At 43.2% G+C, this 16,102-nt stretch overlaps 1 protein-coding gene across 1 annotated transcript in view; it reads left to right on the top strand.

Moving 5' to 3' along the window:
• slc15a4 (solute carrier family 15 member 4) overlaps positions 1–16,102 on the top strand; it is a 50,020-nt gene that overhangs the window by 16,548 nt on the left and 17,370 nt on the right. Inside the window, exons 7-8 of the mRNA XM_080004040.1 lie at positions 436–594; positions 4,512–4,670. Coding sequence (XP_079860166.1) covers positions 436–594; positions 4,512–4,670 — 318 coding nt within the window. The remainder of the gene's footprint in view (positions 1–435; positions 595–4,511; positions 4,671–16,102) is intronic.

The raw sequence follows: 16,102 nt of genomic DNA, 5'->3' as shown, positions 1-16,102 counted from the left end.
ACCTTCATCTAATGGCGGGGATACACCAAAAGACTTTCTAAAGACAGCATTGTACATTTAAAGATTTTTTTTCATCGCAGTACTGCACACACTATAGTATTTAGCTCGGACGTGTGATCACAGGGATCACACAGCTCTGGATTATAACAGACGCTTTCAGAGCGGAGATTTAAGATTTAAGATAATATCAAAACATCTTGATATTCATCACAAGGGAGATCATAGGAGTTCAATCAATCTACGGCCGGTGGTGGGACCGTGCTATTTTTGTCTTTTTTTATTTATTTATTTGAGACAAGAGATTTCCTTATGATTTCATTTCCTTATGATCTTGAAAATTTGTCTGGGATTCCAAACTCCTAGCTTAAGTCCTTTTGATGTATAGTTGGCATAACTGTGAGCTTATTCATTGTGTTTCTCATTTCTCTCCCTCAGGTATATTGGAGACAAAACGGCTGGAGATCGTCAAATACAATGGTACCATTGACCAGGTGCTTGGCAATGTTATATACTACGCTGCAGATTTGCCCATATGGTGGCAAGTGCCTCAGTATGTGCTGATTGGAATCAGCGAAATATTCGCCAGCATTGCAGGTACAGTGGTTTGATATCTTGTGTAAATATATCTGGTTAAGCTAACATTTATGAATCTAGCCAGGTTGGATTTCAAGATGCCGATAGCAATTACAGACAACTAACTATGTTCACATAATGGACATGGCATAAGCTCATTAGCTGATGCTCAATCAAGTTTTATTTTAAAATTCCAATACACTCATGACATTATGATTATGTATTGTACTGAGTCTGTATGAGGAGAAAAGTTGCATACCACAGTTTATTTCATTTGGGGTAAGTCCACTAGATTGTCAACTACAATGGTACACACAATGGTACATCCCATTCAAACTTCAGCTCCAATAAATAGTTACACTATATACAGATGTATAGATACAAGGATAGATGGAACTGAAGAATAGTGGCTGCAAAGCGATGGCGTGCTGTTTTACCAGCCAGTGCCTTAATTGTACAGATCCTTACCTCTGCATAAAATCCAAGTATAACAAGGCAGGAAAGGGGTCTTTAATTTTCTCCTGATGCACTGAAGGCGGTCTGAAGGCAGTGGGAACAGGAGAACATCTAAAACTGTCTTAGGCACGCTGCGCTGGAATTAGTCATATTGATATACTGTGAGATAAAGGGAATGAGAGAAATGCTGGAAAAAACCATAATATCTTTCTGTGGCCTGGGCTCAGTGCTTTCATACCAGTTATTATTTTGTAAAGTCACTTGAAAAGAATGTCAACCTCATTAACACAGACTCTCTCTGTTCTCAGTAATATGACTTTAAATGGAGATGAAGAGAAGAACACCCTTGATTTACCAGAAATTTTGACAAAGAATTGAAATGGAAGCTTGCAATACCGATCATGCAAGAAGACCTCACTCAAAGTAACATTTGTTCCGAGCAAATCGTTTTTAACTTAATTCAGGGTCACAACATGAAAATTATTATTATTTTTCCTCAAATGATGAAGTTGGAATCAACATTAAACAAAGTCATATGATTCTCATTTTAATAAGATGACTTGTGTGCTTTTGAGGTTCTGTAGCCTAAGAGACATTCACCAGGTTCAAATCAAATGTGCAAAGTCTTTCCCTTGTTATACTTGCTCTGTCTATCTAGTGACACTCAGCGCTTTATAACTTTGGATGGTAATCATTGAACGAATAAGAATATGATGGTTCTCAACCAGTGTGATGTAGATCTATAAATAGGGTGTTGTTTGACAAAACTATAAACAACATAACTCTATATGCACACAGATTTCTGCGCGCATTTAACCAGTGAAATGTATCAGCCTGTATATGGGTGTGTGTGTGTTGCAGCAGAACTAAGTGTAAAGGGACAATACTGTTATTTTCCTTTCAAGTAACAGACAATTTGTATTGGTGTGGCATACACTGAAACTAATACTCTCCCTGCGCCCAAACAGTGCACAGACTTTGTAATGTTGGGTTGCCTTGTGTGGGTGTTTTCATCCTTGCGCTAGAGCTGCCGAGCACAACTTAAATAGATAGAAATCCACCTGGTTGTTAATTTATTTTTTAGACATTTCCTCTGCGGTCATGGCTGCTACTGGCCTCAGGCCACAATTACCTTGGTGACCTGGGGTTTATTAGAGGTTCATGCCACCATTGAGTCATGTTCTATTTACTACGAGATGTGTAGTTATATTCCACTCAATCTAGCGTGCGGGCTTCTTCTATTCTCGGGGTGGGCATGATTCAGCCATCAAAGTGGAAGACTGAGCGGGAGTTAAAAAGAAAGGGTTTTTCCTAAGTGTTAGTTATATTCACTGATACTAATGGTGGTGTAATTGATATTTTTGCACCGATTATATAGCAAGACTGTCAACCAGCCTGTTGAAAATGCAGCCCCTTTCTCTGTGCTGATAAAGCCTGGTCATTCTGTTGGCTCCATCTCTCCCTTTTCACACAGACCTATCTTACTTTAATGTAGTAAGATGGCTGATTCCACTTGCTGCACAAAGCCAGAGCCTTTAAGTGTCCCGAACAAAGAAGCCATTTTCTTTGCATGAGAGAGAGTCAGACAGAGAAGGGCTAAAAGTAGAATCAGATCTAGAACTAGATTCTTGGTTCAGATAAGAAAGGACTAAAAACTAAAAGCAGATTATGCTATAGGTTATGCTCGACTAGTGCTATCTCAGGGCGGGCGAAAGTTACATATTTTAAATTTACGAAATCACTATCTACTTGTGGATCTTGAGAGCACATGGTATTTAGCCTGCACGCTACTACCAGGGTCCCTATGAAAGTCAAATTCAGACCTAACCAAGCCATGGAGATCAACTTTTCTCTCTCTACCTTCATGCCATCCCACAGGGGTTAGGCTCAAGGAAAATTGGCTGACGAGACTTGTCACGTATGTCTGATAAAAAAGGAACATTTCCCCCTAGTGTTCTTTGGTTTGAATAAATCTCTTTCGAACCTGAGGTGCCTACACAGTTTTCTTCTGCCTTTCCCAGTCTTGAAGGGACATGTGTAATTCTTTGCTTTTACACCTCCCAGTTTGTCTGCCTACAGGCCTGTACGACAATCCAAAAACATTGCAAAAAACGATTCCCTGTGGGACATTTAATTATGCATACTCTTTTGAAAATGTTAAGGGCTACTGTTGTTTTCCAGGGAAGAAAAAACGACCCTTCAGCATTGCCCTTCAGACATAGATAAATGGAATATTTAAAATTCCATTTATTTATTTATTTTTGATTATTAATAATAATAATAATAATAATAATAATAATAATAATAATAATAATAATAATAAATAAATGGAATTTTAAATAGTCCATCTTTTAATTAGAATGGAAAGACCATTCATTTGATGTCTGATTGAGCTGTCGACATCATGATTATTTTATCTGCCATCTCAGAAAGACAGGAGCTGGTTTTAAAATAATAATAGTAATATTGTTTTCTAATCTATTTCCAAAGCTGTTTTTCGTTGTGTCGTAGAAACCTGTGCAATCTTCTGTAATATGCTTGACTATTGACCAGTGTTGTTTGTATCAAAGGTTAACCTTGGATATTAATAACAATCTTTGTAGCTACTTCTGGAAAGGTCATTCATGTTTTCCACTGTGTTTTAGCCTTATTTCACCACATTCTAAAACAATTTATTTTACTTATGAGGCATGTGTTTTCCCTGTATATAAGTGCAGGCAACTATAAGGGAAATGTGCATGGCATTAATTTGGGCAATATCCCCCCCGAGGATGGTCTTAAAAGCAAAAAACAAACTTATTTAACTGCAGCGCCGTAATCTCTCCTGACAGATGTAGCTATAGGGCCTCATTTGAAAAATCACATGTTGGAGGTGCCATTAAATTATCAATGTCAGCTTGCAGGCAGACAGATCTCAAGGCAAGAAAGAGCATGATGGTGGTTCTCTTCTCTCTCCCATCTCTTTTTCTCTTCACTCCCACACTTTTCCTTTGAATACTTTTTCTTTGTCCCTACATATTGAGAAATACCCTTACACATATAACTCCATCTTTAGACATTTCTTAAGGGTGGGGCCATGCTGACAAGACACATTCCAATGGTATTGCTTTATCTAAAAAAAGATGACGCAATGTTAAATGTTAACGACACCTGCTGACCAGACCATTTGTCACATACATTGATAATCAAAGAATCAATTTCGATGAATGAAATTCTCTTCAATCCATTTGGATCTGGTCTCCTGCAGTGTCAACGGAGCTGCACAGTGAAGTATACAGATGCTGTATACTGCTCCACACTACAATCCATCTATGCCTCTTTTTAAAAGAGGAATCTTCATTTGACCATGACAATAGCATATTAAAAGGTTTCTGTAGTTTATTTTTTAACTCACAGCATGTACACTGCCTAATCTGTTTGTAATGCACTATGTATTTTGATGCAATAAACATGTGTCTACCTCCTGACTATCATTGTTGCAGGTCTGGAGTTTGCCTACTCAGCAGCCCCAAAATCCATGCAGAGTGCCATCATGGGCTTGTTCTTCTTCTTTTCCGGCATTGGCTCATTTGTGGGCTCTGGCTTACTGGCTATTGTCTCCCTCAAGGCCATTGGCTGGATGTCATCGCACAAAGACTTTGGTAAGAGACATCAAGTACCCAGAGATTCACACCTTAGCATCCCAAATCTGAGCAAAATGATAGAAATATTTTGGGTCAATATAGTGTCTTGTGAAACTATTGAAACAGGATAAATGATTCCATTGATTTGCATAATGAAGCTTTACATAATGAGCATGAAGCTAATGAGTTTCATGAATCTTTTGTAAAATAATCTTTTGAACTCATTGCTCTAAGATTTCTCTATGTAGTGTTGACCCACAACATTACTACAGACTTGCAGACTCAATAGCGGCCTGCACTGGCCTTTTTGTCCACGTATTTCAACATGAGTGTGAAGTAAGACCATGGTCTCTTTCAACTGCCTTCAACACAGAAATTAATGAAATGAAAAATGCTACCTCTGATATCATAAACCCATCTAACAACTGACTATCTGTAATGCTACAGTTGCTGGTGTGTGTGTATTTATTGCGAACTTTAATTGTGTAATATGCACTGTATGGACTCTCAAAATAATTATTGGTATAGATTCAAAACAAGAGATTTATGTTCCAGGTTTGTGTCATGAGTACTTTCATTGCTTGCTGTGATTTAAAACCTACTTAAGTAGTTTGTAAATTAGTCACAGTGAGAGAGGACAAGACAGACAGACCCAGACAGCGCAATCCTCTTGTTTTAAGTGTGTTTGGTGTAATAAATAGACGTGCCAGATCAACAACAAAAGGTTTGTGTAAATCTGCCAAAGTGAAGTGAAAAGCATTGGTGGTGGCAGCAGATGGATGGGCTTCCTGGCGAGAGGAGACTCCCAGCCCAGATGCACTTTCCTGTGAGCATGTGGTAAATAAGCCAGCACTGTAAATTGTTTGCCCACAAACCCCTAATAGCTCATTAATACGGTGTGCCGACAGGTTGGGAGGTATTTTTGATGATGTTAGCACTTGGTGATGCTTTGCATGGCTTCCTAAATCTCCCTTACCCCACCCCCACACCCTAGTTTTGCCTTGCCTGGGGGGACATTTATTTAGTAAGCATCATTTGATTGTTAAACTAGAGGCAGTTTGCCCACAAGAGCTGCTTTCCTGCCTGCTTTCCAAAACAAGCCATTAAAGGGTGACTCAACTGAGGAAATAGAATAAAAGCTGCCATTGGAAAGAGACTGGCGGAGAGCTTTGGAGTCAAAGAGAATTGATGCAGTTGATACAGTTTTTGTTTTGCTTTTTCATGTTTGATATTTGGCTGTGTTTTTTTTTTTTTTTTTTAAACAAGCATTCTGGGTTTTTTTTTTTCTGCATTCTTCTGCCAACCACCTGGCCCAAGGTTTTTAAGGAACGAAGCAAGTGGATCCTTCTAATTTCTATGGCTCTGGGCAGGATGCCGTGCAGTAAACAGGGGCTTGGGTGAGCTGTGCTAAAGCCTGCTTTATAGTAGCCGCAAGCAAACCATGTGGCTCATGGCCCGCACACTGCCAGATAGTACAAGCATTCATAGTTGACGCAGTGCTGTGTAGATGCCATGGCGATATTCTGCTGACAGACAGGGAGCGATATATATATATATATATATATATATATATATATATATATATATATATATTTTGTGCAAACTGTCGGTGTAAACATTACGAAGAAGTCCCACGTCACACATGGATGGATCATACAGATGCCTGTACTTGCGTATCTCTTCGCAAAACCTTCCTTTGGAATGCATCCATCTTGAATGACCTGAAGCATGCAACGTCGAGTTCCATAAATTGGGAGGTACGCGCCCTGTCTCCCGGCAAAGCCATGTACAGTGCTCTGGTACTAGCCCTCCTTCTTACAGGTTAGATTTGTAGCTTGCAAGGCGTTGCAACTAAACAGGATTCTAAAAATAATTTAGGCTAGTTTAGCGAGAAGATTCGCTCAGCTGCTTACTGTCTCCTTTTGGAAGTTGCCCCTGTTACAGCTTTATTCCAGAATACAACTCGCAAGCCCCTTAAATTAAAGACAACTGTTCTCTAATCAAGTGAATGTTGGTGTGGTTGCTGGAAATTCATTTACAGGCAAGCATGCTTTTTCAGACCTACCAACCTGCACCCATTTTGTGTACCAACCGGGCAATTCTTGGTCAAAATACGCAGGTATGAAATGCCAGCCTAAACTAGGCCATAAATAAATAAACAATAATAATAATAATTATTGAAAACAATGATAATAATACGATAATTGGAAAACAATCAATCAATACAAAACAATACCGTACATTTACTTGGTATTTAAACTACACCCCTTGGATTGGACCAGATGCTAGGACCTGTGGTTCTGTAACCCCTCCCTCTCCTCTCACTCAGTCAACATCCACTAGTACGCACTCAGTGCAGCAGTACTTATATACAGACCCTGCATCGCTGATGTAAAATGGGAAGTGAGGGAGTGATAATCAAGCACAAAAATGTGACCGTAATGTTAACATGAAACGTTGGTAATGAAGATGCACCTATTGATGGGTCGGTTTTCAGCTTGATTGGTAATGACCGGTGGCTGTGGCGTTCAAATACACATACAATACACAGATACTGTGCTCATGTGCTCGTAAAAATGCTCCGATGCTCAAACCCAATACGAAAGTAATGTAACATAGTTGCGTAGTTGACGTTCCAAAAAGAAAGCGAAAGAAACAAAATGATGGCTGTTAATTGGTAAATATTTTATTGCCTGACAATATTCCAAAATTGTGCAGACTGTGTATTTATCGCTGTCACTATAGCAGAGTGTCTGCTCTGGTTGTTCCTAGTGAACGAGCGCTGATCGTGATGGAAGGTTTGACTCTTTTTTGAGGCTCGTTTCTGGACGAGTCACTCAGTAAAATTAGTTGTTCGATTTCTTTTAATTGGTTTAATGCACGGTGAGTTCCAGTGAACGAGAGAGAAGAATCGGTCATTTATTATTATTACTTTTTTTTTTTGTAATGATTGTCACCTGAGTGGCATTTTCAGGGCCCTCTGGCACAGAGACACAGACGATGGGGTAGAAAACACAAGTTTATTGTGGAGAGGGGGAACAAGCCCCGTAGCAGATGGACACAGGTCATGACAGGGCTCTTCTCTCCTGAATGTGTGTGGGGATGGGGGTTTTACCTGTTGCTCCTTAGACCAATCAACAAGCAACAGATCAGCCACACTGATCCTGGGCTCCAATTACCTAGACCCAGGACAGGTGTTTAAAATTACAAACAACACAACAAAATGTAGAGTCTATCAATATTATGAGTCTCAGAAAATCTAAAATCTGAAAATCTGTCATCAACCTCAACGGACTTCATCACGTCATCGACTTCTTCCTTTGTAACAAGAACGGAATCGTCGGTCTCCTCTGGTGGTTCATGAAAATATTCAGTTTCATCGTCACATTAAGTTTGAAATCCGCTGTTTGAAATGTTCTCTAAGTCCGGAGTAATATCAGATTCAGCATCGCTGTCGTTCTCCGTGTCACCGTCACCGAACTGGCTATCATCGCGGAAAATGAAGTCCAGTACGCGCTGCTAACACTGACTTCTATCGCACTGGTCAGATTCCAGGGTCCAAAATTTGATTCAGAGCTTCGGGCCCCGCTTGAGGTTGAATTCTAGAGGTTGAATTCTATTAAAACGGTTTCACATTGTGACTTCATATCACATGGAATATGGATGAATGATCTTCACCTGGATGCTCGTTTTAAAGGAAACAATCGGTCGGCGTTATTCGGCGCTGTTCTCCATCTCGTAAGGGAACTGCGTTTCCCCATGTAATCTAATGGGAATATTTGAATCTATGGTTTAACATTTTTCTACTATTTATAAATCAAACTCGATTCTGAAAATACATTGAGAGTTAAAAAAAGGAACACGAATGTGGAAAAATCTCATTTTCCTTCAAGAAAGGTTTTTTTTTTTTACTTATTTGGCTGCTCCTGGCGATTTTTGAAATGCGCGAGATGGCGGCTTTTGCTGTGGTGGGACACATATAGTTAGCCGTAGTAGCTCGAATACGTTGTGATTAGCCTCGTTACGAGATGGCTACGGTATGAATAGCTGATGGAGTAATTTTAGCTGCAGTAACTCTCGGAGACTCCCTGTTAAACTATTGTGGTACTCAGAATATTTTCCCCAGGTTAGTAAGGAGACATTTTAAATACGGGGAGCTAGAGTAACCATTTAGATCCTATCCTGCGCAGTCTCCTAACTTTTTACTGGTACAGTATACAGGAAGGGTTATCAATACTTAATCTGACTGTTGTTCTATTCTTAAACAGATTTGTGAAAGCTTCTTACTTTGATTGCGGGAATAATATAAATTTTAGTAAGCGTTACAGCGGGCAATTAATCACTACATAATACAGACAGGTTAAAGTCATAGGTAGGAATCAACAGTAATAATTGTCTGTTTCAATCTGTTTTGGAGAGAAAAGAGACATTGATCAGGAGCGCCGCTTCCTCTTTACAGCCCTGATGGCAACGTTCCCAGAATGACCCGCCTCCCCTTCCAAGTAGGGGTGCCACGATTCAGATTCCAAAACGGAAATCGATCGAAATGAGCGTTCGAGTTCGAATCACAAGCAGGCGATTCTCCCCGTATTTTTGTGGGTAATATTTTCCGAAATGGTCACCATATTGTCGAAGTCAAGATCCGCCAGTTAAAAAAAATGCAGCTTGCACTGGTGGGTGCAGGCCCCTCCCAGGACTGGACTGCGGCTCCCCCGGCTCCAAACCAGCATTCATGAATTTGGTTTGGAGTTGGGTGAGCTGCGGCTTTTCACTGTGTGTGAAACGGAGCGTGTGCCTTTGACCAGCATGTCCAGTTATTCCACATTATGTGGCAATGAAAGTGGTAAATAAACCTGACCATCACCGACGGACCGCCTCTCGTGCAGAGGTTCCCAACCCCTGACATCAGGGTGCCCTGGCCAGCGCACTTGGCTATGTGGGTGGGTGCTCGGGGCTTGTAGCCGAATGGGTATCTAGACAGTTGTGGTATGGCGGGCCTCGCATTTGGGGCGTTGGTGGGCATGGGGATGGTGCCTGGTATCTGCGAGAGGTGTGGAAATTTCTCGATGATGCATCGCGATGCGGATGTGGACGATTCTGCATCGATGCAGTGATGGAACATAATCGGGAGATTGGAATATAATTAGGACTACATGAAAAAAGAAAAAATCTCGACCCTATCATTAATTTCTAATAAACAGATTATATTGTGATTAAAATAACAGCCTACACAAAATTGAATTATCTCCATTGTGTTTGGGAAGCTCCGGTTACGAGGGAGATCAGGTGCTGGACCGGCCAATCAGAAACCACGCTGCAGGACGTGCTGAGTGACGTTGACTGGGCCGTGTTTCACTCCACCCCGATGATTTTAGCAAGTTTACAGAAGTGGTAGCGAACTGCAATGCTAAGCTAGTGAAAGATGTGGCTCCCATGGTTACGATACAATACCGTGGGTTGACAAATCCATACAGAACGCGTGCACCACTGCTTACGCCGCGTCGTGGCAGGCAACATGGATGATAACAAAGCGGCTTCTTCCCATTTGAGGAGGGCTGTGAAAGAGGCAAAGCGTCAGTACAGGGAAAGAGTGGAGTCTCAGTTCCAGCGGTCTGACACCACACACATGGCAGGGATTGCGGACCATTATGGACTACAGAGGCAGAGCTACTATCATCGTGAATGCTGATGCTTTTGCATTAGCCTCCTGGTTAGCACAACAGAACCGAGTTTCGCTGCCGTAGGTGAGCACACTGAGACAGGTGAACACCAGGAAAGCAGACGGTCCGGACGGCATCCCTGGACATGATCTGTCCCTGTGCTGACCTGCTTGCCCCAGTGCACCATTATATTCAACCTCTACCTGGCACAGGCCTTGGTGCTGATGGTTAAGTAAGTGTGGACTGGACGGCTGGACTGAGGTGACAAAGACAGTGATTAGAAGCTGAATATTTATTAAGTACTGGGACAGAGTTTTAAGAACATGCACCAGGGGTCTGTTCTGGAAGAGAGGCCCGATCTCTGGGGCTGGCTGGTTATATAGTCTCTGTGGTAGTCTTTACCAGCAAATGTCACAAAAGGTGCAGTTACTGTGGATAGTGTAAAAGCTGAACGTTGCTTTGTCACACAAGTTTGACACTCAACAAAGTATGCATTCTGACAGCATAGGTAAAAAAAAAAATACATCTAGAGTTTGTATTTTCTTTGTTTGGAGAAAAGATTGGTCTGATTAGAGCTGCGTAACTGTGCGTAGCCCCCCTGCCCAGTTCTAAATGTGAGAATTTTGATTTTTAATATATTTGAATATTAAATATAATAAAGCATACAAATTTGAATGGGAATATAGAGGAATATCTGCAGCCCTACCTAGGACCTAAGGATCTCCACTGCTCCAATAAGGCAGACGTGCAGGTGCACAAACGTGAGAGTTGACACCCGTTGTGTCTTAGTAGAAGATAAGACCTAGGTAGTAATTTGCCTTTTACTTTTACTCACTCGAATTCTAACTATGGCATAGTCGTCAGTGTTGGAAAAAAAGTACCTTAAAATCGGAAGTCAAATCATGGATTTGGAGTATTGTGACACCCCTACTTCCAAGGAACTTAGGCGTTTCGGCCCTGTGATTCGCAATACAGTGGCTTCATCGATACCTCAGCTGGTGTTGGTGACTTGACTTGATTTCTTAACAAATTGCAAAGTCAGCCACTTGATCTTGTGAAGGAAGTGATCTCCTCCCATTACATGTCCTCCCACTTTCAGCACCGGGAACCAATCTTAGTCCTGTTACAAGGGAGTTCCTCCCTGCTCCTTTCAGTGCAGGGAACCAATTATATTATTCAGGGTCTATCCCAGGGAACCAATCACGGTCTTGTAACCTCATCCCCTGTTCCTGGAAAGGCCCTGTCATGGGTCCTGGAACGCTTGTCACATTTTACCAAATATGGACATGTTTCCTCTTCCTGCTGGTATTTTGTTCGGATATGACTTTGGCCTGTTTCTCTGTTTCAGCTGTATCTGGATGGTGTTCTGCTCAGGCACGTTTCTGGAGAAGACTATGTTCTTTCTGCTATTTTATTACTTCCCATTTTTGGGTTTTATAGCATTCGTTTTATTTAATTTTTATTTTTTTTGAAGGGTAAAGAGAGAGAGCTGGCTGACATGATGGAGAGAAGGAAGGTAGATGTACTATGTGTACAAGAGGGGATGGTAGCTCAGGAGGTAGAGCAGGTGGTCTAGTGATCCAAAGGTTGCTGGTTCGATCCCAGGCTCCTTCTGCTAGCATACTGTAGTGTCCTTGAGCAAGACACTTAACCCCTAATTGCTCCTGATGGCTGCGTCCGTCGGTCTTTGAACAATTGTAAGTCGCTTTGGATAAAAGCGTCTGCTAAATAACTAAATGTAAATGTAAATGTAAAGAGACCAGGTGGAAGGCGAGTAAGGGCCAGGAGTATCAGATCTGGGTACAAACTGTTCTACCATGGAAGGGATGGCAGAATAAATAGGGTAGGGGTAGTCTTCAAGAAAGAATATGTCAAGAGTGTTTTGGAGGTGACGAGAGTGTCGGACAGAGTGTTGAGCATGAAGCTGGAAATTGATGGAGTGATGAATGTGGTCAGTGCATATGCTCCCCAAGTTGGGTGTGAAATGGAAGAGAAAGAAGAATTCTTTATTGAGTTGGATGTAGTGGTGGAGAGGGTCCCCAAGGAAGAGAGAGTGGTCGTTGGAGCAGATCTCAATGGGCATGTTGGCGAAGGGATCAGAGACATAGGTGACGGTGGTGATGGTGGTCTGTAGGATGACTCTGGAGGCCACCAAGAGGAAGAGAGTGAAAGAAGAGCCAAAGATAAAATGGTGGAAGTTGAAAAAGGAGGAGTCTTGCATGCAATTTAGGGAAGAGGTTAGGCAGGCAATAGGTGAACAGTTACCAGATGACTGGGAAACAACTGCAGAAGTGGTGAGGGAGACTGTCAAGAAAGTACTCTGTGTATCATGTGGGAAGAGGAAGGAAGACAAGGACTCTTGGTGGTGGAATGAGGAAGTACAGGAGAGCATAGAGCAGAAAAAGATGGCGAAAAAGAAATGGGATGGTCAGAGAGATGAAGAAAGTAGACAGGAGTACAAGCTGATGTGGTGCAAGGTGAAGAGAGAAGTGGCACAGGAAAAGGCATACAACGAGTTGTATGAGAGGTTGGAGAAAAGAAAGGAGAAAAGGACTCGTACCGATTGGCAAGACCAAGCTGCGAAGGATGTACAGCAGGTTAGGGTGATTCAAGATTCAAGAGGTTTTTTCGTCACATACATATACATACTTTCATACATATATGCAGTGAAATGTAATGCAACGCACCCGGTAATTACACACAATATGTCCTAGGAAAATTTCTTTCTACTAGACCAACTTAACTGATTCCTAAAACGTAATACAGTAAGTCGAATACTTATAGAATAAAATAAAAATATATAGAATAAAATAAAATAAAATGGAATAGATAGAGGGAATAGGCTTACGTATATGGGATAGACTTATGTATATGAGATAGGCAATTCTGTATATACAGATATGTGCATTAAAGTGGCATGTGAATCCAGATATGTGCATTAAAGTGGCATGTGATAAAGTGAGGTAGTGTTTGTGGGATAATACAGCACAGTATACAACAGTACGGCGCAGCAATACGGTATCACCAAACGGCCCAGAACAGTGACACAGTATGTGGTACAGTATGCTACATACAGTACAGTAAGGTAGTGGAGCTTATGTGTGTGGCTCAGTGAGGACCCCTGGTGAGGTCAGCATTGACAGTTCTTATGGCTTGCGGGAAAAAACTCAGTCTCAGTCTCTCTGTTCTCGCTGTGCAGAGGCGCTTGCAACTGCAGAGGCGCTTCATGATCCTTCATGATCCTGCGGGCTCTGCTAGGTCCTGCAGGGTGGGGAGGGTAGTTCCAGTGGTACGTTCAGCTGAACGCACCACCCTCTGCAGGGCCCGCCTGTCCTGAGCAGTACAGTTCCCAAACCAGGCAGTGATGTTGCCTGTCAGGATGCTCTCCACCACTCCACAGTAGAAGGACTTGAGGATCCTCACCGAGACCAAGAAATTTCCTCAACTGCCTGAGGTGGTAAAGACACTGCCTCGCCTTTCTCACCAGAGTGTCTGTTTGTAAAGTCCATGTTAAGTCCTCTGAGATGTGGACTCCCAGGTACTTGAAGCTGCTCACCGTGTCGAAAGAAGTCCCATTAATCACCAAGGGCGTGTGCGTCCTCGATTGTAATCCTGGCCTAAAGTCTACAATCAGCTCCTTAGTTTTGCTGACGTTCAGGTGGAGGCTCTTATCCTGGCACCAGAGTGACAGGTCAGCCACCTCCTCGTGGTAGGCCTTCTCATCACAGTCGGTGATCAGGCCCACGACAACGGTGTCGTCAGCAAACTTGATGATGGTGTTAGAGCTGGACCTGGCCACACAGTCGTGTGTACAGGGAGTACAGTAGGGGGCTGAGGACGCAACCCTGGGGGGATCCTGTATTCATGGTGAGGGAGCTGGACATGTGCTTCCCCACCCTAACCACCTGGGGCCGAGCTGTGAGGAAGTCCAGGATCCAGGCACACAGCGGAGTATTCAGTCCGAGCTCCTTCAGCTTGACAGCCAGTCTGGTGGGGACTATGGTGTTGAAGGCTGAACTGTAATCGATGAACAGCATTCTCACATAGACCCCCTTCCGGCCATCCAGGTGCGTGAGTGTGGTGTGCAGTACCTGGGAGACCGCATCATCCGTGGATCTGTTCTGCCGGTACGCGAACTGCAACGAGTCCAAGGTGCGGGGGAGGGAGGCAAAGATATAATCCTTAATCAGCCCCTTGAAACACTTCATGTGGGCCACCGAGCGGTAGTCATTCAGGCAGGCAGGAGAGGTGATCTTTGGGACAGGAACGACAGTGGACCTCTTGAAGCCGAACGGGACCACTGATTAAGCCAGGGAGATGTTGAATATTGTAGTGAACACCGGAGCTAACTGGTTAGCACAGGTTTTCAGTACTCGCCCAGATATGCCGTCCGGGCCCGCAGATTTCCTGGTGTTCACCTGCATCAGAGCATTCCTGACCTTGTGCACAGACACTGAGAGTGCGCGCTCATCCCCAGCGGTGTAACTCAAATTAGCCGGCGAGCTAGCGGTGCTGTTGCCAGACTCAAATCGTGCATAAAAGGAGTTCAGTTCGTTGGCTAGGGAGGCGTCCACACTCGTGGCTGGGGAGGAGCTGCTCTTGTAGTTTATCGTTTGCAGCCCCTCCCACAAGCGTCTTGTGTCCCCCTCTCCATCTGTTGCTCCACAGTCTCCCTGTACCTCCGTTTAGCGTCCTTCACCGCCCCCCGCAGATTGTATGACGCCGCTTTGTAATTGTCCATATTTCCGGATACAAGACCGTTGTTGTAAGCGGCCGTGCGAGCATTCAGAGCAGCACCTTCACCGTGGGAACGATGCTGTCTTCTAACGTAGCCACATAACTCACTGCTACGTCCGTAACCTTGCTGACGTCACTTGAACTTCATTGGAATATGTCCCAGTCTACGTCAGCGAGTGCGTCCTGAAGGGCAGCCTCTGATTGGTCCGTCCACCGCTTCATTACATTTCATTACATTACATTACATTTAGCAGACACTTTTATCCAAAGCGACTTACAATTATTCAAACACCGACGGACGCAGCCATCAGGAGCAATTAGGGGTTAATTGTCTTGCTCAAGGACACTACAGCATGCTAGCAGGAGGAGCCTGGGATCGAACCAGCAACCTTTAGATTACTAGACGACCAGCTCTACCTCCTGAGCTACCATCCCCCCACTTCACTTCCCTCGTCACCACCAGTTCTCGCGCAATCAGAGGCCTGTAAACGGGAACCAGCGAGATCGTGGCGTGGTCAGATTTCCCGAAAGCAGAGAGCGAGACGGTCTAGCAATGGTCCAAAGTTCTGTCTCCCCTGGTGGCACCCGTGATGTGTTGGTGGAAGTTAAGCAGAACTTTTTTAAGGTTCGCCCTGTTAAAGTCCCCAGTCACCACCACAGCCGGGTCGGGATGTTTGTTGAGAAGGTGGAAGGAGTACTTTGAGGAGTTGATGAATAAAGAAAATGAGAGGGAGAGAAGAGTGCATGATGTGGGGATAGGTGGATCAAGATGTGCAGCAAATTAGCAAGGATGAGGTGAGAACAGCATTAAAGAAGATGAAGAGTGGAAAGGCAGTTGGCCCAGTTGACATACCTGGGGAAGCATGGAAATGTTTAGGTGAGATGGCAGAGGCATTCCTAACGAGGCAGTTTCACACCATCCTGAAAAGGGAGAGGAGTGGAGAAGAAGTGTACTGGTACCCATCTTCAAGAATAAGGGAGACGTACAGAGCTGTAGCAACTACATGGGAATAAAGTTAATCAGCCACAGCATGAAGCTATGGTAAAGGGTAG

Source organism: Zeus faber (genome assembly GCF_960531495.2).
Source record: "Zeus faber genome assembly, chromosome: 7".
In the NCBI taxonomy this organism is placed as follows: domain Eukaryota; kingdom Metazoa; phylum Chordata; class Actinopteri; order Zeiformes; family Zeidae; genus Zeus; species Zeus faber.
Note: the sequence above shows the minus strand (reverse complement) of the source record. Positions and strands in the feature narration are given on the sequence as shown.